This window comes from Paralichthys olivaceus, chromosome 3 (assembly GCF_024713975.1).
Source record: "Paralichthys olivaceus isolate ysfri-2021 chromosome 3, ASM2471397v2, whole genome shotgun sequence".
In the NCBI taxonomy this organism is placed as follows: Eukaryota; Metazoa; Chordata; class Actinopteri; order Pleuronectiformes; family Paralichthyidae; genus Paralichthys; species Paralichthys olivaceus.
This window is the reverse complement of record NC_091095.1, coordinates 12,992,501-13,017,730: the sequence shown is the minus strand read 5'-3', so window position 1 is coordinate 13,017,730 and position 25,230 is coordinate 12,992,501. Positions and strand designations below refer to the sequence as shown.

The 25,230-nt window shown below is 41.8% G+C and overlaps 1 protein-coding gene across 1 annotated transcript in view; it reads left to right on the top strand.

Annotated features, from left to right (window-relative positions):
- insrb (insulin receptor b) overlaps window positions 1-25,230 on the top strand; it is a 76,367-nt gene that overhangs the window by 29,634 nt on the left and 21,503 nt on the right. Inside the window, exons 3-4 of the mRNA XM_020081198.2 lie at window positions 24,557-24,765; window positions 24,899-25,032. Coding sequence (XP_019936757.1) covers window positions 24,557-24,765; window positions 24,899-25,032 — 343 coding nt within the window. The remainder of the gene's footprint in view (window positions 1-24,556; window positions 24,766-24,898; window positions 25,033-25,230) is intronic.

Genomic DNA, 25,230 nt, shown 5'->3' with positions numbered 1-25,230 from the left:
AGACACACACAGACATGCACACACATTCGCTGGTGTTTAAATTACCATGAATATCTTATAAGGGACAGTGAATGAGGGGAAGAGACAAAAACTGAAAGAGAGGGAAAGAGAAGAATGAAAGATAGCGATAGATAAAAGGAGAGGGGGAGGTTGTTATAATGCTCATGTGTTTTCCTTCCTGGCAGCCGCCATTTTTGTTAACGAATCCAAATTAACTTTGATAAGCTGGCATCAGTTATGTGCGTGCGTGCGTGCACGCTTCCCTCTTCTTGCTCTATTTGTACAGTGAGTGCAGTAGCAGGCAGGCGGTGCTAGCCTTGCGCCCCAGGGGATCTGGAAAAGTCTCTCTCCTCCAGCTCATCAATGGACTGACACTCCCACATCCTTACACACACACACGCAGTGTTCATGCTTATCCGTCAGTGTCACACATGCAAAACAAATACACACTTGCACACAGTGCTATTGGTGCACAAACATTCACCCAAGGCTAAGTGGAGCACGCTGACACTGCTGCCCACTATCTTAACTGTCAGTAGAAATGTGCGTAGTCTGTAGTGCTGAGAGGAGGGAGAGTTTGATGATAACTTGATTGATTATTGCTGCAGTGTTTTTTGTTAGTGTGAAAAGAGAGAGGCAGTTCAATCTGAAAATATGAACTTACTCTCCATCTTTTTTAAATATACACTTGAAATCTTTAAACGTAGGTCAGGTATAAATCGAGAAGGAAACTTCCTAAGGAGGGTAATAGTTGGATTCGCTTTGTGCATGTGTATGTGGTTTGATGTGAGAATTTGTGTTTGAGCTGTGTAGGAAGCATGTTGGCAGGCGAGTGGTTGTTACAGCCTGAGCTGTTTGAAAGTACTTCCTCATTACTTCCTGCCTTTGTCCAAAGCACTTCCTACTGCCGAGCTGTACAACTGATCCCTGGGGGAAGGCTGAGGGAGGAGAGAGTGGGATTGGCCAATATTATTTACATGTGAGAGAAAATTAAAGGAAAGTAAAGTTAAATGAATAATTGATCTCCAGGTCTGTAACCCTTTAAAGGTCCAGTGTGTAAGATTTAGGTGAAAGGGAACTATTGGCAGAAATGTAATGTAGAATAATCCGCATGATGTTTTCACTAGTTCATTTCATCTAAATTGTATGAATTGCAGTTTTCTTTACCCCAGAAAAGGCTCTTTATATTTAAATACTTTATATTTACATCGAGAGGACCCTCTCTACAGAGGCCGCCATGTTTTTTTACTATAGTTCAGACTGGACAAACTAAACACCTTTTGAGTTTTTATGACAACTGAAGGCTGCCATAGGTTCTTTTTCATGTTTAGAAGGGGAGGGTGAGGTGAGGGGTGTTCAGATGCAACATGCAAATTCTACACACTGTACCTTTAACAGAAACAAAGCACTGACAGTCCTGCAAAGGTTAATGTCATTAATTGTTTCGTAAGCCTCCTGCAAATGCAATCCCCCGGGTCATGTACATCTATTTCAGATATTAGATTGCAGGCATCATTGAGGAGAGGTGAGCTGTAAGGATTGCGTTAAGTGTTTGTGTGAGATGGACGGAATTAACACGACCCTCCCTCCAGTCGAGGAAAGGGATTGTTTTCAGGTGTTTGGCCAGATCAGATGACTGCCTGCTTCCAGTTCTGACATCAAGCCTACAACCAGAAACAGTCAAGACTGATCAACAGCAGCACTATTTCATACTATTGTGCCAACATGGTTTGTGTTCTCATTTGATAAATTCAATAATAATGTTTGGAACATTGCAGTGTTATAAGTTGTACCCAAATGTTAGCTCTAAGTAAAAACTACTTGCACAAGAAGTGTTGTGAAAATGTAACTTTAAGTGTGTATATTCAAATGATCTCTTAATTAACTGAGAAAGTTAAGAAACATACAGTGCCTTTTCTTTATATACATTTTTGATTTGCACAAAAGGAGTGGAAACAAAAACAGAAGTTTATACAACTGAAATGTCACAAAACAGTTTTTATGCATTAGAGACATGAAAAGGTTGGTGTATTGCTGTTTGGTAAATGCAACTAATGGAAACAGATTCCACATCTAAATGATGAGGTGCAGAAATCACATGACTTGAATATCACTCAGGCTATTGCTGTAGTAGATAGAAAAATGGTGGCAGTAAAAAGACCAAAACATAAGGCGTTTGTAGACTGATGAGAAAATCACTTGGAGACAAAAGCCACAGAAAAGCCATGGTCGCCAAGATCATCGTTAGTGGTGCAACCCTATTCTCATCCACATATTTCTGTAGTGAATGAGTTTCCTCAACAGTTGAGAATGACCCTATTTGGCTTCCAGATGTCTGAACACCAAAGAAACTGGACTTGGCTGTAGTTACTTGAAGACGTTTACACTCTCATCCAAGAGCCGTCTTCAGTTATCACTGACTTGTGGGGAGACCCAGGCACTTAACCTCTGTAAGGTCGTAATCAAGTCAATTTATGTCTCTTAGTTCATTAGCGCTTCTGGCTGTTGGAACAAGTTGTCGGAGTCACATGAGACCAAGTGTGAATGGTTGTCAGATCCCCTTCGAAGGGATGAAATGACACCATTTGAAAGTTGGGGGATAAGTGGCGTAGTAGACTTCCTGAGCTCTTCTTGTAGTTCTCCATCAGATCATCGGTTCATAGAAAACAAGAGCGACAATTGCATTTATAGTCTGTACTACTGAAGTGAGAAATGTCCTTTATTTCAATATGTGGATGATCAGGAACGTAGCAGAGTAATTGAACATTAAAATCTTAAAATCTACCACTGTTAAGTAAATTAGATATCATAGCATTCCACCAAAGCCTCCCCATACCTGCCACAAGATCTACTACTTATAATGTCAATATTGCAACACTGGTCTAGTATTGTTTTGTGACTCATTCCAAGCAAATGCAGCCCTGACTTGTACGTCATTAACTCAATTCACAGGCAATGACACTGCAGCTTCAGTAGAGCAGGGAACCTCTGTGTATGTTCAAGCATACATTAACTCAGAAATGCGTGGTCGAGGCTTAACATAGTCTGTAACTACAGCTACTAGTATGTACTGTATTTGGAATATGTGATGCTTATGCTCCATCAAATACTTGGAATTTCATGGGTGACTTTGAGGTGTTGCCACGGCTTGGCTGGGAGGAATATTCGTAGATTTAAAATTCTCAAGAACTTTGTTGTTACATCCCCTTCTTTGGAACACATCGTTTCCCACAGGTATTCTTCTGGTTGAGTTTTTGCTTATCTGCCACCTCAGACTTAGCAAATTATTATTATGCATTGTTTAATCATTTATTTTTCTCTTGTCTTGATGTTTTTCAAACTGCTTCAGTTGATTAAAAACACTTGAAAATAGTTAATACTTAAATCACATGGAAAAAAGGCCATAAAAGTCAGTGCTGGAAATAAGCTTTGTGTTTCTAAAGCTTTTCCTGAACTGAACTTGTTTAGCCTCATATGACCTCCCCATCCTTGAAGTTGTGTCCAAACCCAACTCTTTCCATGTATTTCTGTCCAGACCCATCTCACTCACTTCACTGAATGTCATGTCCTTGGCTTTCAAGAAACTCCTCTTTTCCTTGAGCCATTTAACAGGCTTCTATCAGTGCAAAAAATCAACAACAGCAGCAGTATCCTTCAGGGAGTGCAGCCCTACACAGAATGTGCTAAGTGTCTGGGAAAGAAACATCATTTCTCTGTAAATGGGTGCTTAGATGATGGCCACCACCCCCGTGCAGCCTGGAGTGGTGTGGTCTGGAGAACCTTTGTCTATTTAAGGCGATACTTGTGACACTGGGCTTGGAGGTGAGGGAGGATTGGGTGGGCAGTTGCATGGGTGCATTATTGGGAGAATGTGACCCTGGGTTGACCCACCCTGGTCAGGGGTCAGCAAGTAGAGGAGGGGTCAGAAACCAGCAGGCCGTTTGCCGGGCATAAGTCTAGGGTACTTGAACTCACCCACACGTACCCACAGACTTGTCCCTCTGTCCCCGTGGGGACTCTCATTGACAAAATGTATTCCCTAGTCCCTTAGTCATGCCTTATCCCAACCTTACCCCAACCTTACCCTAACCTTAAGCCAGTTTTTAAATGAATTTTAAAACCTTAAGTCTTAATCTTCAAAAAGCCATTTCCACTAAATGGGATCGCAATTTTTATACCCATGGCGACAGAAACTTCACACACATTTTTTTTTTTTTAGCAGCAGGGACACACTGGAGCTATGTCTTCCCTCTCCTCATGACTTATTTGCCTGGGATAATGTAAACTAAACAGTGCTAATTTCCTGTCTGATCTAACTATGCCAGCTCGCTGCTCAGTATTCTGTCATGAAGATTTGATGAGTGTTAATTTGTATTCCTCTTTTGATGTGGCCCCAGCTGCAGCACCCACAGCAAGCTTTGGCATTAAATGCTGGAGTAAGGTATCTGTTGAGGAAATCTAATATCTATATAACTAAAGAAAAACAACGTCATGAAACATTTTGTGAATACAGAAACTACTCTTGTCAGAATTTCGATTCTTGACTTTTTGACTCAGTGGCTGTGTCACCCACTACACAGTCGGCATCAGAACAAAGATTGTCGTAGCTCCAATTATGAAAACCGGTAGTTTCCTCAGACCTCAAACCTACTAGTAGCTAGCAGCTGGTAGAGCTAGTAGAAGAAATCTGCAGAATCTCTAATAGAATAACACTGATGAGAAAGGTAACAGTCAGGTATGAGTGGATGTAATATTTACGTTGCAGGCTAAGATGTTTGAAGGTATACACCCTAAATGTGGGTAGTGCAGGATATGATGCACATGGAAATGAGTTGTGCTGTCTGTTGTCTCTTTACTTATGTGCAGTGCTGGTCTCTGGATTCACTGCCAGTCTGTCCATTGTGGGCAAGTTTATAATATTCATGTCCAACATCATAAAGTACAGGCTGGTTCGTCTCTTTCATTTTTGCTCACTCCGAAAAATACAGCCAAGTGGGGTCAAACACACAAACGTCGTTGGTGTTGGTTGAGGTCAAAGTTCACCGAAGTTAAACTCAATGCAAACCCACGCTGCGGATTTGCCTCGCCACAGGAAGCGAATATTTTATTCACTTGCTCGGACAGAATGGAAGTAAACAGGAGGCAAGACTTCACCAATGCTACATTTGTGTATGTGTGAGCGTGCCCTTAAACTTCATCTCACCTCATGGTTTTATAAAATGAGATGTTTACAGCATATATACTTCATGTTTGATCATCTTAAAACAAAAGGCTTCTACTTTTGCTGAATTTTCATTTACAGTTTTTTTTCCTCTTTTCATCAGTCTGTTCTTTAGCTGGATGTCTGGTTTCACGACCGCCACTCCTCTTGTCTGTCTTCATCATGCCATAAGTATCCTGTAGTATAAAACGGATGTTGTAAATATATCAGGTCTATAAACTCCCTTGGCTGCTCATGCCATCTCAGCTCTCTTCCTGATAGCTTGAGTGTTAATATACATTTACAAGACAGATATAAAATAGCCACGATAATCCTTCTGTTTTTGCATAAATGCATCCCCTAATGATAACAGTGGTGACAGAGTTAGAAGACTGCAGTAAAAATGGCTGCTGCTGTTCCACAGTCATCTCTTGTCTCTCCTGCAGTACGGTGACTGTATTGAACAGTAGTGGCAAACCATGGCACAAGACACGAGTGCAGTCATGCTCGTAGTCTGTATTCCCTGCACTTCAACACGTGTGATGCCACCACTGCCCCCATGAGGAATGAATGCATGCTAGCTCTTTAGCCATGTGTGGAAAAGCGCTGCTAAAACAGTTTGATGAAAAAGACAAGAAATTGATTTTCTCTTGTTTTGTTCTTTTTCTCTGTCCATTTTTCTTCCCAGCTTCTGTTGCTTCACCTCATGTGAAAGATCCTCCCTCTGCAATCCCTCCTTTCTCCCTTTTTTCTCTCTCTGTCCCTCTGTTCCCTTGCTTTGTGTGCTTTCTCTCCCCCCTCTTCCTTCCCCTTCCATGCTGTGGTATGCAGACATGCAGGAATTTCTGGGCCTCAAAATGATAGACCAAACTTGTCAGCCTTGGCTCCAGTTACTAAAGATGACTGCCTTGGCAGTGTGTGTGCCTGTGATTGGTGCATGTCTGAGTTACTCACCATGTGATTGGTCATAACATGTTTGTCCACAGCTCATGCTGTTTATTTTTTTCTGTTTCTGTAAGAATGACTTTTCATCTGTAATTTGTGACTGCTTAGTGACTATAACTCTTCTTCTTCCTCTCCTGCACAGTTGTGTGTGGCTTCAGAGACGTTTGTGTGTTGGTGTCTGCTGCTGTGTTGTGTCTTCTTGAATGAGGGGTGTGTCGCTCAGAGAAACTCTCCACCCTATTTAGGGAAAGTGTAAAGGAGGAAAACATTACAGCACAAGTTCAAGACAGCTGCTTGAAGATAGGCTGCAGCTGTCAAGTATTTTCAATACGAGTTAATCTGCCAATTGCTTCCATGATACATGTATTGATCATTCAGTCTTAAATGTCAGAGAATCATAAAGTTATCTTGTCCTAAACCTGAATACATCAAATTTACTACAATCATTAATTCTCACATATAGCTTGAACCAAGTAATATTTGTGTGTTTTTACATGTGGAAAGATAGAAGTTAAAAAAGTTGACCCAAAGTCTAAACAGCCCTTGCACAAGAAGAAAAGCAGCAGACTGCTGGAATCCTCTGCCTGTGTCCTCAAAATGTACATTCAGTAAATGTTCTGCTCTTATGCACACACTTATGAATGTATAGTTAAAAACAGAAGTAAACTATAGTAAGATTAAGATTATTTAAACTTTTAAATAAAGCCTATAAGTTAATGCCTCATCATATAGATGATGGAAAAAGTTGGTTAAACCAGTTTGTATGTAATGAAATACATATGACTATAGTATGAATGCTTTGGGCATTCCACTGGGATCTCTGCAGACCTTTCCAATTTAAGGAAGCTGCACTGAAATCAAAATGTCCTCCTCCATTATTTCCGTCTCCTAATATATACTGAAGATGACACTCACTAGGACCAATGGCTTGTTCTTAATATAGACCATGAGCTAGTGAGTGTGACTCTTACGACTCATGTGTTTGTGTGTGTATCACCAGGCAGAGTGACGTGCATCCCATATTTAAAATGCTTTGGCTGTTGCCTCCTCTCCAGTGTCTGCTGCTCAGGGCCTTGTGATGGCATTGTTGCAACTAAAAAAGGTTCTGCTCTGGTGCTCTGCTCGCAGCCTATCAGCTAGACATACTGCACTCCACCGTCTGTTCCACACACACGACATATGTGATGCTCCCATCTATGTTTTTCTGTTATTTTGGATCAATCACGTTGTACCTTTGTTTCTGTGTGTGTGCTGTGTATACCCATATCTCATCTGACTACCCCCTCTGCGATTCATATCTTGACAGAGATGGAGTGGAATTAGTTGTTTTTTTTCTCACGAGGAATTTTGTTGTCATGTGCCGTTGGTTTTCTTTCCTTTTCATTTGCCTGTGTGTTCTGTATCAATGATCTACACAACTCAGAATTTAGGTAAATGAAATTAACTGGACCACAATATTTCTGGTGTGTCAACGGCAAACATGTGATCCACCGTAATTTATATCAACCACAAGAGAGGGCCACTGGATTTAAGCAAACGCACAATAACAACACCAGTGCATCTGCCAACATCCAGCCAACTGACCCAGTGCACAGACCGTCGTTGTGGAACTGCCATTTTCACTCAGCATGACTGCTTCTGAAAAAAGGCGCCAAGGGGAAAAAAACACTTCCAAGTGAATTTGTCTCTAGTCACAAGGTTTACTTTTTCTTCTTTTTCTTAGGACTGTGTTGGAACTGGAAGATGAATGGGAAACTTAGGAAACGGTTAGGTTTCTGACACGGCTGATTACAAATGGCTTTGCTTGTCACCCACATAAAATGTAAGCCCCCGGGAGCATTGCTGGCATATGTCTCCCCCTTATCGCCCACCATCTCTCTTCCTGCCGCCTGGCTCAACCATTCCAAGCGGAATATGGAAGGAGAGGGGCACCCCTCTGGCCAATTCCAAGAAACTAATTGGTTGCAAGGGCTTGTGGGTAGAGGGGAGTCTGGGGGCAGAGGTGAATATGTGTATGTGACCATGCCTGTGCAGACATGTGCACATGGAGGTTGGGCCTAAAGAGTTTGGTCCTATTTAGTGTGTTGTATGTTTATCCCTCAGTTCCTCCCAGAGAAGGAATGGTAACACCAAGGGAGGAACTGGGCGGGGCTCCTATTACTGGAAGTGCAATTCTGTTGCTGGAGGGGTTAACACTCGCAGAGAGAGGTCAGCCTTACCAAAAGGATGTGGAAGCAGTGGCAGAAATAGGACCACAGGAATGTAGCCGCTGATATTCGTTGTTGATCTCGAGTCTTGTTTATTCTGCATCCAAGACAACTCCATTATGAAGATTATATTTCATTCTTATTGACACCATGCAAGTGAAGTGTTGATTCAACTCCATGGTAACTTTAGAGGCTAAATAAAATGTTATTGAACCAGTGGGCTGATGTTTGAATGAATCATAAACCTCCAGCCGTGTTCTTCTGAACAACTCAGCCTGTCTTTAATGGTTTTCTTATTGTTTAAAGTGTGTGTGTGAGTGTGTGAGTGAGTGAGAGATTGTTGTTACCTCGGTATGTGCGACCCCCTCTGAAGAGCGGACAGCAGTGATGTAGGGACGGATGCAGGGAACAGCTTGGATGACAAACACAGCCCCCTGTTCTCTCTGATGGGGCGTATGTCTGGAGGATGGACTGTCTGGCGCTTCATATGTCCATACTGTGGACAGTACGTGCATGTGTAGATTGAGACAGATGCTCCAGTTTCATCGCCTCATGTGTACCACTGACAGAGATAAATGTGCCAATAGCACTTCTCTGGACTGCAGTAAAAAAAACTGTTGTAATGCATGGCACTCTTCACCTGTCCTAGCTTGGTCATTTGAAGCTGTGATCTTAGTAAATATATTTTACAACATAGCAGGGCTCATATCGTTGAACCAAATCTCATATGCTGGTCCTTTATCAGACGCCATCTTTTTTGTGGTGTTTCCTTCTCATTAAGTAAAGGAGTGCCTTAAAAATGTATATTATAAAATAATGGTGATCATCATTCTGAGCATGAAAAAGCAGATTCTCATTTTATTCAGAATCATACAGCCCCATTACATAATATCTATCACAGTGGAGATTTTGCTTCATTTGATATTTTATCCTGTTTGTCTTGATTATATTAATTTGCCACTTCATACATAATTAGAGACAGGGCCAGAGATCACAATGATAAATCACTATGAGTTGTATCAACAGAGAACATAACTATGGATAAAGTTGGTGAATTATTTAGCATCCCAAGACCACAAATTCCCCATGTCTTTGTTTGTTTAGTGGTTTGACTTATGCTGATTATTGATCATTAGCGTGGCTGCCAATCAGTTAATGAAACAGCCTAAGATTAACATGGCTAGTTCCATTATAGGTGATTAATTTAAGGAGTCCCAGCTCATGGTAATGCCCTCTTTTAATCAAGTCCAAGACCAAACAATGAAAATGCCTGATCTAACATGTGAGTCACCTTATTAAAACAACAGCAGTATTTAGACTTTCTCCTTTGTGAATGATAATATTTCTTCTGCACACACCACTGTCAACAAGTCCCTCAGCGAATGCTTCCTTATTCCAGGAGTCGACCGTGGGCTGATGGCATCAATCACCAATACCTGTTTACTGTCTTCTGTTAACCGCTCTGCCCCTGACAATCCAGACTCTCCATTCTGCTCTGATTTAATTTAGTGCTCATTCTACTTTTTAAAATCTTATTACAAAGACACACACATGTTGCTGTTTACCTTTTGCCAAGCCAACGTCTTGTGGCAGAGAATCACATCTGTTATACAGCGGTGTTGTGATGTGAGAGCCAGTATCATATTTAGAAGCTGACCGCTGAAACGTGGGCTTGCAAGTTCACTATGAAAAAAAGAAACCTTAAGTATTTTGTTCTTCCTTGTTTTTATATTCTGTAAAAACAATGTCAGGATCAACTCACATACCTGCATCATGCTGTTTTCTCATTATTCTCATCATTTAGGATATAGGAAGGGATTTATAGGAACCCATCTGTTATTGTGTGCACTTGTGTTAAAGCTCATGTGTTAGTGCTCGCACATGAATGTTTGCTTCTTTCCCTCCCTCACACAGAACAGCAGCAGTTCTTGGAATAACAGTCGTACAGTAGCCAACTGAGCTGCAGGCAGCATGTTTTTGTTTCTGAGCTTTCATTGTGTCCTTTGGCAGCATCCACAGATACAATTCTTGCACTTTCTGTCATTGTTTGCTTGGATGTGCAGAAATCAGCTCTGGGTGTTAGTCTGCTTTAGGTCGATTACTTTAAGGTGTGTGATGTTACACATAAATGTGTGGTTAAATAAGATTAAGATTTTGGCCTTTCAGTACATTGTGTACTTGTAAACAGGAGTGTGTTGGTTCAGGGATAGAGTGTAGACATGTTACCAAGTTATATCTGTGATTGACCGCGATTTTGAATCATGAACTTTCATTTAAACACATCGTCTTCTCACCACCATCCCACCCTAACACTTACATGCACTATATGTATGGATATGGAACTTGTGTTGAAGTCCCAACCCTAATTATAAATTATCCAGTGTCTCAAATCTAACCCAAACTTTCACACATATCCCAGGGATTTGTACAGTATCATAAAAACAGCATCATTTGAGTTTCAATCAAGTTTATGTGAGGGCAAAGCAAACACCAAACATTGCTTACTACTGATGTTTGTCCCCACAGGGGTCACGCTGTGCTACTTTGGTCTCTCACAATAAAATCTCAATAATTTCTGATTAAAAATAAAAGTTGAAGCTGTCGACTAAAGCACAAAGCTCAGCAGACTGAACCTTTGGGGTTACATAAACCTGTGGTAATGAGTGCGGTGGTGGACCTCAGTCACTTATTCTTTATCCACCCCTTCAGAACAGTAAATACAGGTTCCTCCTGTGTTGTGTTGTTGTTTTGATTTTGTATGCAGCATTGGTGACCATCACAGGCTGTTATGTCATTCATCAGCAAAGCGGCCAGTGTTAATTAAAGACTGAAAATCAAGTTATGTAATTGTTGTGGTGAATTTTAGGGAACATTTTATTTACCGCCTTGCCACAAGGCACAGGTAATGTCTGCCAGTTTGTCGTTCACCCTGTTTACCTCTGGCGGCTATGTTTCAACGAAAGGCTTTCTCTCTTTGTGTGCCACCCTTCCGAGCTGCCTGCCTACTAGAGGGGGCCTCTGCTGAAAACACCTGCGCCCCCAAGGATAAGCAGGGCCTCTTCAGTCCCCTGACACCCTTTCCCCCCCTTGTAATGTATGTGCTATGTTCCCTATTCTTTTGTCCTTTAGTCTGGTTTACATGAATTATGTATGTGCATACATGCATACACACACATGCACACATATGGCCACACGATACAAACAGGTAGTCCTTTGTGGTAGGACCCTTCTTCTACAGCAGTCACCCCGCTGTGTAAATCCCTCAGCCGGGGTTTGTTTTTCAGTCAGGCCCCTGAAGGGACGCCATGTGCCTTAGCCTGGCATGTATCTGAGGCTGGCTCGAGGACTCGGCTCCCCTCTACTTTCTGCTTTGAATGTCTACATTATGTGCAAGCTGCAGCCGCCATAGTTTGTGAATGTTTTCAGAATAAAACAGCACCTCAGTGTAGTGCCTTTGTTTGCCTGGTGGAACCTCCAGCAATTCTTTTTCTTTGATTATTTGCTTTTTATGGTATTATCAAATTTGGACTGAACCCGCCATGGAAGAGGATCAAGTCAATTATAGCTGCACAACATCCAAAAGCAGTGGAAGCCTTGAGCGCAACTCTTTGTTATAGGTCACTGTTCTGTAATGTAGGCTGCAGCATGTTATTATACCCCGACAGAGGTGGTTATGTGGTTTGTATTTCTGATATATCTAAATTCTTGAAAATAGTTTGTACGCCTCGTGCAGTTGTTTGGTTTGTAAGAGGAAACATGTTGTGAATAAAGCTGCAGATTCTATTGTCTTGAGGTTGTGGAAAGCGCATGTACACGTTATTCCTTAGGGACTGGAATCAGCAGAGATTTACATTTTTTGATCCGGAAATATTCTTATACTATATTACAGGTTTAATCCCACTGAACAATGACAAGCTGTGATTCATTCTTTCAATTACCTGCTATATGTGCTGTTATGTTAGAGCCTGTATGTTTCTTAATGAGCAAGTGTATTCCTTTCTTTTTTGTCACATTGAGCCAGATTCAGATGCATGTTGGTGCTTAACTTTGCTTGGACCGTTTTGTTTTGTTTTGAGTCACATTTAAAATATGACATGTTAAAATAAAATAAAGCAGCAGCAGCTCTCTTCCCTTTTTCTTCCTTTGGGGCTCCCAGTGAAAAAACAACTCCTCCTCCTTGCTCACAGTCTCACACTTGGCAGCTTTGTAGACAGAAACATGCAGTGAGCGACAGAAGTGAGAAACTGAAGTTGGCACTAATGTCGAGTTAAACCCACTAAATTACTGTCATATCCTTTTTAAAATTCCAACACTCAGTCTTTTTAATTAAATGTATAATGTAGGTATCAAAATGCAGATTTGCGTCTCGCGAAAAATGGAATTTGTGTTATTTGTGTCGAAGCTTGGTTATTTCTGTGTTTATTATACAGGAGAGAGCATGGATTGACTGAAGTAGTTTGGATGTGCTATGGGAATCAAATCAGATGGGAATCAATCCTGGAAGCGATTATTAAAATAATCACATATTATATTTAAGGCAGCTAATAAAGTGGATTCTTTAAATATACCATGAATTCATTTTGTTTGCTCGGGCACCAGAGAGATTTTTAGAATAGGACTTGTAACTGAAATCTAACTCTGTCTCTAATGGACCTCCTATAGGTAAATGAAGTGTCCACCGTAATCTGGTTTTTGAGGAGACGCCCCATGAATTCCTGTACCAGGAGAGAAAAACAAGACTGGGGGAGGGGTATTTGTCAAAGCAAACTGATCAGAGTGTGTGAGTGTGTGTGAGTGAGTGAGTGAGTGAGTGAGTGAGTATGATGGATATGGGGACAGAAACGGAAAGCTCTTTATGCTAGAACTGTTGAATCCACACTGCATGTTATTTTGCTAATTGTTTCCCTCACAGGGCCACGTGTCTGCTTCCTCTACAGTTCACCTTCCTTAATGTACATCCTCATTCTTTTCTTTGGCTCCTTCAGCTCCTCTCCTCCTCATGAGCTGAAAATCCCCCCTACTGTCTGCTGTACCCCCTCCTTCCATTAACCAATCACTTATTCTGGGCTTCTGTATCACTGCATTCAATTGCGTATCACACTCTGTTTTCACATGCTGCATCTGCATCAGTCTCCCCCTCCCATCATCACTGGCATGTCATGGTACACTCTGGCGGCATCTGTTAATGGCCTATCCACCGATCTGTACATTCTCTTACATTGAGGATGTAACATTAGTGTCTGCCTTTTAAAAGACTTTTGTTTTCTGAGACTTGCGGTAGTAAACGCCCATGCATAGATACAGCTTGTCATTGGCTTGTAAATGCACACCCGTGCACACACTGCAATGCACGCACATAATATCCCTTCATTCTCTGTTCGGGAGTTAATAGTGTGTGCTTATGCCAAATCTCTTTAGTCTGGCAGTTATTGGAACTAAGATTTTAATTAGCGGAGGTTTTAGAGCAGCCTGCGTTGCATTAGCATTACAACAGGGGCACGTTTGAGGGGTGGACCAGCAGTAAGTCAGGGAGCCGTCATCAGATGTATCAGTCTTGTCAAAAAAGCAAAGAGAGACAATGTATACTCAATGGTAGGTTTAGTATTTCTGCACAGTCTAGACAAAGAAGGGATGTTTTAAGTGGGATTTGTGGACTTTGCAAACATTTTGAGAACAGGATCGCACACTTGCTGCTGTTGGTTTGAGGTGACTGATTCATTCATGGGTTTGGATTAGTGTTTGATGTAAAATGAACTTGGAAACATTCGTATTGCTCATTTGAAATCATTCAGCGTTTGAAGTTGTGATGATGATGCAGATTCTTTTTTTTTAGTGAGGAACATCTTAGATCTCATAAAATTGTGGACCTGTTCTCCCTACAACCATCAGAACCCATCGCGGGTTCCAGTCTTTGGTTTTCCCAAAAACATTTCCAGTTCAGAACAAAAATAACCTGTTATTTGTGTGATCAGACAGACGAATGTTCAAAAAGTAGAGCAAACAGAAGCAAAAGATCCCCCAACTTTCCCTAAATTCCTTTAAAGCATCTGAGCCTGTTCACACTGTTTTGCTTATGACTAACACTCTCCATAGTCAGTCCCTGTGCACCAGCTCAAGAGACCCCTGGCTGGTCTTCTCAGCTGCTTTCCTTGGCCACTTACTTCGCTGATGGAAATAAGACGTTCAGTAAGGTCAAACTGAGGCTTTGACAACTTTAAGTGAAGTTGTTGTGAGGGATGATGGTGAATTGATAACCACAATTCCATTGCTTCCATTTTTGTGGGCTAAGATGTTATGATTACTATGTTTTAGATTTTATGACCCAGGAACATTTAATGACCTACAGCCCTTGAAAACCCAGGCCAGGGCATTGGACAATTCACTTTTTTCATCAATGTCTGAAATGTCCTCCAAGAACATTGTGTACCTGACATCTACCCATGTAATTTTTAGGAAAAGGTAAATCAGTAAGTTGTCAGTCGTAAGGGCTGGCAACTGGATGTTGTTCTCCAGTCTTGAGGTCAGAGGTGGAGGGGCAGGAAGGGAGGGCCGCTTGTCTTAAAACAAAAGAATGATGCTGGAACCTCACGTGTCGCCGACATGTGACCTGTGTACTGTATTTTTGGTGGGTTTTGGACATAAGATGAGGGAATGTGTGTATGTGACCTCTTGTGACAAGCCTCTTTCTTGTAGTAATGATGGAGAGTTTCCCTCCTTCCTTCTAGAATTAATAGCCTTCCTGCAGCATTGTGGGATATGAATGGTGGGAGGAGACAGGCGTGATGGGAGTGCCTGTATTAGCCTGATACAAAGAGCAATGAGGGCACTTAAAATGACATCTGGCCACATTTTGAAAACCATCATGTTCTTAACTAAGTGATCCAGATCAAAACTGACATGGAGTCCTCAAAATATATAATAACCTTTTTAATTTCTGTTGCTTTCTCCACATAACATTACATGTGGGAGCTGTATCATCTGTCCTAAAACTTGTAATGTATATTGTCAACCGCATTGTACTGTGCGGTATTGTTTTTATTTCTCTTGCCGTCAGCTGCTCTTCTCTGTGTGCATGAATGCATTTGAGTGTGCACATACGTGGGTATGTGTGTGGCTATCTGTGTACAGAGGCTCAGCTCAGTGCTATGCTGTGAATATGAAATAGGGTAGCTAGCATCTGCACTGCAGCCATCTTGCTCTGGCCCCCACACTATGGCACTCTGCAGCTGACCAGCATGTTGAAACACAGGAGTGTGTGTGTTGAGGAGGAAGAAGGTTAAGTAGTTCACTTGTGCCTTTCTTTGTCCTCCTTATTTCGTCTGCTTTTCATTTCAGACACTGTTTGTGTTTACCTGTGCAACATAATTTTCTCATGTCTCTGCGTGCATGTCTTCACATCTGCCTTGATGCCTTTTTCCATGTCTTTATCTGTCCCTGTGCATCAGTATTGTTATGATCTATGATCCAGTAGGATTTCCAAAGGTTTTCATGATGGACTTGTGTTATTCTGTTTATTAGTATGTGTTTCACATTAATGACCTAGACTGTGGTTGCCCATGATGGTCTAATTTGACTGCTACAGTTGCATAATAATCTGAAAAATTTCAACTTCTCATAATAATGTTAAAGAGCTCTGTTTCACAGCTTTGCCTAATTAATCAGCTGTGTTCAGCACTCTTTGCTCCACTGTTTCTCTTTCTCTATATTTCTCTCTTGCACGGTGTACAACTGGTGACCTTCCAAAACATAATATTAAATTTATTAAAATATAATATTTTTACCATCCTCTACAGTCAGGCAAAATTTGGCAGGTTTGTTTTGCCCGACCCCCCCTTCAGCTACAGCCATAGATTGAATAAAATTCTGCAGGAAACACTGATGGATCTGCTGATATCAGTAAATAGTTAAACATGTCCATCAGGTTACCAGACCCAGTTGTTAAATTGACTTGTTTGTCAAATGTCATCCACAGTGTTGCAAGTTTATTTGACAAAATGATGAACTGACTACTCATTTAACTTCTTGTTCCCTGGGTTCCTTGTTCTAGTCTTCTCAGATCTAATCCAACAAAGCTTGTTAGAAAATGTCGTGGCATCCCCAGCAAATTATTTTTCCAGTCGTCCGGGCTAGCTGAACTCAAAGCCCCTGAAACACAAGAAAGGCAGGAAAGAGGGAGACAAATAGAGGTAGTGGGAGGTGGAGGAAAGAGAGAAAGATGGAATAAGGAAAGAGGAGACAGGAATGAGATGGAATTTGTGACAATCAGCCCTTTGATAAATATTTTCTCTGTCAACTGAGGACACAGAGAAAGTGAGAGCAAGAGCAATCTGAGTTTTCTGCTTTTGCTTTTGCCTTTCTCGTCCTCTCTCTTTCTGTGGCTAATATAAGGAAATAATGAGCCATTAAGGCAGAAAGTGAAGGTTTGAAAACACCTTAGTCATGACTGAGTCGCCACTCAGGTCCCGTTCAGTCCTGGAATATACATCTGTCTCAGGCGATCTAATCATCCACATATGATCCAATCATTCAGACCACGTTCATAGGCGGAGATATTCTTTGAGCAGTGTGAACACAAATCTGTCCTGGGCCTCATTGAAGGACGGCCTACGGATGACACCTTCCGACTGGCTACAGTTTCTGAATGAACAGAAAATATTCTTTCACTGTATTTTTTATTTTTTTTTGCTTTGCTTTCACATACAGTACATTGATTTCTTTTAGTGGCAGCCTGCCACATATTGATGCTGTATTTTTTTTTTTTACTATATCCAAAGGGTAAGATCTATTTTCATTGTAGAGCTGTATGCTTTCTCACTCTCTATCGCACACACACAAAAACACGTTGATTCATCTGAGTCAATCTGGAACCACATTGGAACAGCTACCACTGGTTTTTTTTATTGTTTGATACATGCGTCTCTTTAGGCATGACACAGACCCATCAAGGATTCACTGACCTGATATAAACCCAGACATGGTGCTGAGAAGAGACTCCTGCCTCTTAAATTGTGTTGTGTGAGTATATATGAGTGATTCTCAGTGGTTGTGATGTGAAGGAAAATCATGAGCCCAGTGATGCAAGTGTCTCGCTTTCTAGGTGGATGTTTCACCTTGCCTCTGTCACCAAACTGTCCAGTCAGCAAAACCTGCTGGACCTCTCCCTGTGAGTGTGTGTGTAGAAGTATTGGTGATTTAAATTATGTCTATTACTGTTTTATTTTCCTAGCTCTCTCACTGTGTGTGTGTGTGTGTGTGTGTGTGTGTGTGTGTGTGTGTGTGGCAGGAGGAGCGGTGAGAATGGGAGAGTTTTACAATATAAACATAAGTAACTTAATTTATGTATCTATAATTTAATTCACAGCACCTGTTACAGTAGCACAAAATCTTTCCCTGCTAAAATCCCACTCATTGAACCATCCTGAGTGATGACAGAGGATCTGTAATGTTAGGTTGAGAGGAAAATGGCTGTGGTGCATTCTTCCTGCTGTTTTCTCTTAAATTTTGTTTTATAAAATCATCATGTTGCCAGTCTTGGCAGCAATGTTCTTTTCACATATTACAAGCTATTGGCTTGAGCTACACTTTGATATTTTAGATATTTTTACACCCACTATAGAATCCAAACTTTAGTGAAACCTCTCAGAATAACACACATATGCACATGTGAGCCTCGTCTCTGGGCGTAACAGCCCTGCATGCCTCTATGACCTTAGATATTTGCTACCATAAATGACAATGTAATTTTTGATGCTGTAAGCAATTTGTTAGTGCCATAAAAGTATCTAAGTTTGGTTCCCAGCCCTAATGGAAGTGTGGATGTGTAGGACACAATGATAAGGAGTGGCGAGGCGGGCCATCAGTGGAACATATTGATTCTAGCTCCTTACTGACTGTAATGAGATCTAGTGGCTGTGGCTTTCTGGAGGAGCAGATTTGTCACCTGTGGGTAGAGACTATGGCTGGGCAGGACAAGAGGGTCAAGAGGAGAAAAGGGGGAGACAAGAGAGGGGAATTGGTCAGGGAGAGGAGAGCATAGATCTTTTAGGAGTAGAAAGATGAGAAGAATGTGGCTTTATGATAAAAAGATAAGACACAAATGATGACTAGAGGGGAATCTAAGAAAATGCCTGTTGGGAGCATGAATATAATTACTGCAGACAATCTATGTCTGGACTCATCTCCATGGTAACAACATGGGCCAGCAAGGCTGGCCAGCACACAGGAAGACACAGACGACAAAATCAATGAACAGACAGACAAAGCAGGGAGCAAAACCAGGCTCATTAAGCTTGATTCACCCTTTCATTTTCTTATTTTGTTATCAGCATGTGTTTATGTATGTGTATGGGCTGCTGTTCGTCCATTGACCCTACGCTGTGACTTGATTAGTATCTATTTCTAGAGCAGCTGTCGATGATAACCTAACCTTACATATAAAGAGGATTGACTGAATGGTGCAGCAGCAGGCCTCAGACCAGAGACTGAACTGAATGTTGCTGGTTCAAATCATGCAGCAGTCTGGAAAATGTGAGTTAACAACAGTGGTCTCTGCTCCCCCTGCAGCTTCTGTTGAATTGTCCTTGAGCAAAGCGAGAAACCTCTAATTGCTCCGATCAGGCTTTTCAGTGTCTGAGAGCAGCAGCAGAATGGGATTTTACTTGGAGGCTGTTGAACAAGTGTGAACGACTCTGACTACACATGCTTATTAAACGAAGGAGGTTTGAAGACACTTGTTCACAACAGCCTGGCAACAGGTGTAATGCCTTTAGCTTGATGTGGCAGTGGCATATTTTTAAAGTGGTTGATGAAATAACTTCACTGACAAGTGAAGATATTATTAGATGTTATTCATCCAACAGACCATTCTTTCATATGTGGAGATTGACAGAATGCTAATATGAATGCTCTTAAGACCAGTCAATCCACAAAGCAGGCAAAAGAAGTGAAATGTGGTGTTATTTTGCTAACAAAGGCTACGGCCATGACAAACCCACGGACACTACGAAGCCCCTCTGTAAAAGATGTTTGAAACATTCACAGAGCAAGGGAGCCAATGCGCAGACAGACATGGTGACAGAGACTGGTTAGTGAATGTGTTGGAAACAGAAACACTTTTCTCGTTTCCTCAAATGGCAGTCAAACAAATGCAATATTTTTCCACCACTGGAGTTAGACAGGGCCTTTAAAGGCAATGCTAACTGTTTGATTTGCCCTTTAGACAACACCATTGATAAATAATCAATGGTCATGGTAATTGTGACCTGTTTTAAAAATGTACTGATTCACCATCAAAAAGAAACCTCCATGTATCAAAACATATAAACAACCACCATTATTTTATTATTCATGAAAATAATAAACACAAATGACATTAACTGCACTTAATAGTGATGAAGCTCAAACCCAGTATTATTACACTGTTCACTACAGTAGTGCACTAAAGTAGACTGAACACAAATCACTCAATACACCTTGGCAGCGGTCTGTGCTCTGCTGGACACATTTGAGTGACAATTAATGAGAGTAATTACCCTCTCTCACCCCGTCCTCCATCTACTGTCACCTATTACTTCATTACTTCTCCTGATGTTGTAGCTTGTTGCTGTGGTATTGTTTGGTAGAAGGAGGGAGAGATATGGAAAGAGGGATGCAAAGGCTGTGTGTGTGTGTGTGTGTGTGTGTGTGTGTGTGTGTATGTGTGTGTGTGTGTGTGTGTGTGTGTGTGTGTGTGTGTGTGTGTGTGTGTGTGTGTGTGTGTGTGTGTGTTCAGAGATGGCTCATATCTGCCATGGTCCTTGAGGACATGCGTAAATGTCTTGTCCAAACATTTACCTTTTCTTGATTCAGGCTTCAGTGTGTGAGTCATACACTGTAAAGAGACACCACCCAGTGTCACACTCGTCATCGTTGTGGTCTCAGCTCCACAGGATTATATAAAAAGTGCTGATAGAAAATGTAATACTTCAGACAGATATCTCTGTATTTACTCATTCATAGTGAAGTTTTGTAACAGCAGGGAAATATCTTGATATTTGCAAGTGCTCACTAGTAAATTAGTGAGTCCTGTCAGGTTCCTGTGTTTGTTAAGGTGCTTGCATAATGGCTTCTCTTTATCTGTGTGTCAATGACCCTGAGAGGGAGTGGCTGCTGCAGTGTAAAAGGAAGCGTATGACTGTCTACTTCTCTTTTCATCCTTAATTTCAGATCAAAATCTATGCGCCTACTCAGGGTTGTACATAAAATCGCTATGATAAAGATATTTTGTCATCACCTCTACTTCACTCATAGTGCAGTAAAATTGCAGTGCAATAATTCACTGTTCTTTCCAGCCTGCACCACGCAATGACCAAAGTATTCACATCCATTTAAAAAATAAGTAAAAGTTATGATAACAAAATTGTATGATCATTGATCAAATTAAACTCTTTTCATAATGGTTTAGTGAAACTGCATTATTTGATCAATTAATTGAACATTTTCATCAGGGCCTCATCATGTTACCATCACTCCTTCCTCTCCTTCACCTTTTACATCTGCTCTGCTCCTCTGTTTTCCTCCCAACTTTCTCCCCACAACTCACCTTATACCCCTCTCTGTTGCCCTCCTTTCAGCCATCACAGTGAACACAAACAGACCTATTTGTGCGCTCTTGCTTTCATGTATATTTATGCTTCTGATGACAGTATCACTCTCACCCTCCCCGTGATCATTTGTTTACACTGTTTCCCTTCCCCCACTGCCTCTCCCCTTTGCTCTCTCAGGGTGAATGTCTTACATCAGATCACCCGGAGCATTTATAGCAAAGCTTTTGAAGCTTAGGACTCCCATCGTGGCCAAATATAGTAAACGTGAATCCAGCAGCCGCGTCTGTGTGTGTAAGTGGGTGCGTGCATGTCTGCATGTGTTCTCCTGAGTAAATGCTCTGGGGTAGAAACGTGTTTGTTATTGTTCCGAGCACTTCGACTGCAGAAAACACTGCCAATTTAAGGGGAGGTTTTATGTGTTAAGAGCAGGAAGTGTTGCCGTGTGTGGCTGCATGCTATTGGCTACACAGCTTCTCCCATCTTTCTTCCCCTGGGGACTGAGCAGCCATGGCTCTTTACTGCCAAAATCAAATGAAAGGTAAACACGGCACACCTTTGATCAGGCTTTGCATTTAAAACCCTTACTGGAACTGTGCATGAGTGTGTGCCTGTGTGAAGGGAAGCATCAAGCAAATTATTGAATGACACAGTGAGGTTTTACGCGTGCATGCGTGTGTGTGTGTTTAGCTTAATGAGAGGTAAGCTCTCCAGGATGCTACTACCACCTCCTCCTCCTTGTTGTTGAAGCATGAGTGAAATCATCCCTTCATCCTCGCCTCCTTCCCTCCATCCCCCCACCCGGGCTGCATGAAAACAAAACAAGGCGTTGTATGAATGAAAGTGGGAGGGGCTGAGTGGCCTAGAAAGGCAGGCAGATAGAGAGATAGATAGTGGTGCAGGGCAGGGTGAGGCTGTGGCAGAGAGGAGGGATAGAGAGGAGGACAGTGGAGTAGCAGGAGGAGGAGGGAATGAATGAGTGATCTGACTGGAGCATGTTTTGGCATAGCAGCTAGCTTGTCTAGCCGAGCACTAGCGTGAGCAGGACAGGGAGTAATGATGCTGCAGTACTACTCCCTGCTGCACTACTTGCTGAGACCACAGTGCAGGCATCAGATAGAAACAGGAGCGTAATAGGGTGAAGGTAACTCGAAAGAATTAAAAGAAGAAACGAAAGAGCAGGGTGCATTGATTTATTGTGGATATTGCATGTTTCTATTAACATAACAGGGGGTTGTAAACAACAGTTTTTCATGATCATGTATTGAATGGATTCGAGCTAAAGCTTATTTACTAGATCCACCTATCTCTGTTTTGGCCTTGCTCCAGTCCTAAGCTCATTGTAATTCACCCAAAGCAACAGCAGCACATTCATCTTCCTTGGCATGCTGCTGCTTAGCTGCGTCTGCCCCCTGTCTGCCCCAGCAAGGCTAGGGTTAACCCTGGGCGTCTCTCCTCCCAACATGGAAGAGGCCATTGAATGGCTGCCTCCCCCAGCCAGCAAACACATTGGCTGAAGCTGAGGGTGGATCTGGGGTTGGAGCGGAACTCCGGCATGGATCCCTTGGCTGGAACTGGATCAGGGGAGCTTTTCACATCCTCCCTGCTCTGCTATGTGAGGCCTTGGTCACAGCATGTACACATACACAGCAGACAGAGGGGGAAGAAAAAGAGCTATGCATTTTCTCTGTGGGTCGGAGACCAGCTCATTGTAAAGAAAATGCAGTGGAGCGACCCCTGCGTGAACTAACCCGGAAGGTCAAATATGTTTTTTTTTTTCTAGATGGGTCATTCTCTCTTCTGTTTTGACCTCCTGTCCATATTGTCATTTCTCTTTTTTCAACCTTATCATCCCACCCCTCCTCTTCCTCTGCAACCCTATTTGTCCTCTCTGCTTTTACTCAGGCAGCAAAATGGGCAGCCCTCTCATGCAATGGGGGTCCTAGCTGTATCCTTGGCAGTGAGAGCTCATGTGATGTCCTCACAGAGGTGGCATCCCAATAAGACTTGTACTGTGCCCCCATATGCACTTTTCAACTATTTCATACTGTGATGCTCTTAGTGGTGTTTCTGCCAATTTTGTAGCTGCAAGGGAACATTTGATTGCGGTGCATCTTTCTGATTTTACCTAAGGATAGGTCAGATATTTCAACTCTTAATTAAAATGCTCTTAAATGCGGCATCTTCCTTTTTTTAATGTTGTCTATTTCACCTACAAAGGACCTGACACAGGGCATTTAATCTTGGAAATGTGTTTAGCTTTTTATTTGACCCCGATCTGCTTCTTGCCCTGACTTCTTTGGCTCAGTTAGCACATGATATTAAAGCTGACAGTGTAGTGAGAAACATGGTGAGAGACGCACATTAACACGCAGGGTCATGAACAGGAAACCCAGTCGGGGGTCAGATTTGGCATATTTTGCTGTTTTTCTCAAGTGGATTCCAACGTTAATAAAAGGATTAGGTGTTGTGTGAAATGTTGATTGCTTTTTTGGTGTTTTAAGCATTATTGTAAATTATGTTTTCATTTAAAGTTGAGTAGCTGAGAAACCCAAGAACTTGGAGTTTTTTACTTGTCAATAATTCACTTAAGACATGTTACTGATGTCCATGACTGGAAGGTCAGTGCCTGGTATCAGGTGGGATCTAATGAGTCTCCTGGCTTACAGACAAGGCAATAACAGCTAGTTTATTAGATCATTTCAGGGCACAGGTCAAATCACAACTGACGCTCAGGCTCTTCCACCAAACACAGTTTCCTGAAAGGTCAAACTAAACCTAAAAAGAACCAGTAATGTAATGTTTGGTCGATTAGCAATTAAAGTTGGAGCTGTAGATTTCTGCTATTGTGGTCACTCACTCTTCCAAATCAGTGTTTTTTCCAACTGAATGTTTGCAAGTCATCGCTGCAGCTTGTCTTGTGCTTTTTGAAGGTTAATCATTGTTTTTTAATTCTCTGCTTTTGTGTAAAATTAAGTTAAAATATTCAGCAAACCTTTTGGGTGAACACTCATGTTTCATTATAACACAGCAGAGACTGTGGTGTAAGTATCACAGTCAACAGACCATCACTCAATAAGGAAGTCACTGATCTTAATTTTCTGTGCTTTGTTATTGTCGAAGTTTATTTCTGTCAGGGTCAAAACCTTTTTCAGTTGCAGGACTGTTTTCTTCCTGATGGCCAAGTACTGTTCCTATTTTTCCTTTGAACAACCACAATTACGAACACATTAAATAAAGCAACAGGGAGACTAAAGGCCTGGCTGAGAAAACCTGTTTTAGCCCACGCAGACATGTTCATGTGTGTGTGCAGACACTCCTCCAAACATGCATGTGGTTCCCACGATGCTCTGAGATCAGAGCAAACCACCACCTGGTGGCCACTTTGACCAGAGGGATTTCTGCCTCTTCTTGTTTTAATGTTGTGAGAGAATAGTCTTTGCCTACATGCTGTTTATATACCAATGTTTGTTTTTATATTTGTGCCTGTATGTGCACATTTGTCCAACTGCTCATCAACTCATCTCCAAACAACATCTAATCTAATGAAAACACTAGAGGGGGCCACCAAACCTGATATTAACCACCTCTTTTTCTTTTCTCCCTCTCCTTCTTCTCCTCAGTGTGCTTGGACAACTGTAAACATGGTGGGTGTACCCTCCAGGGCCAATGCTGCCACGACCAGTGCCTGGGTGGCTGTTCTGTGCCAAGTAATGCAAGTAGCTGTGTGGCCTGCAGGAACCTCCAGCATGGGAACTCCTGTGTGGAGAGATGTCCTCCTGGATACTATGTCTTCAGGGGTTGGCGCTGCGTCAGCTTCTCCTTCTGCCAGGTTTGTAATAACTTGGATTGTGAAGATTAAGTAATTTAATATTAAGCACAGATGAAGATATGGCAAACTCAGGTACTGGTCTAGTGTAAACATACATGTTTTATATGTTTGTTTTTTATTTTTTCAAATTCAGGAACTTCACAACCAGTGTAAGCAGACTAAGAAGTTGAACCAGGATCGAGAGTTGAGCTGCAACGAATACGTCATCCATAACGGGGCCTGTATTCCAGAGTGTCCTTCTGGATACACCACTATAAACTCCACTACGTACGTCTTGCACACACACATGTGCACCTTTAATGCCACCATCAACACTGCCACTTTAATGATGGTGGCTCTGTCATCACAGGATCGGCGATGTAACTGTCACCCACAACAAAACAACTCACTTATGACTTCAGCAGAACAAGTGGATTGTGGTCACTGAACACACTCAATAACATTTGGACACAAGAGATGATGGTA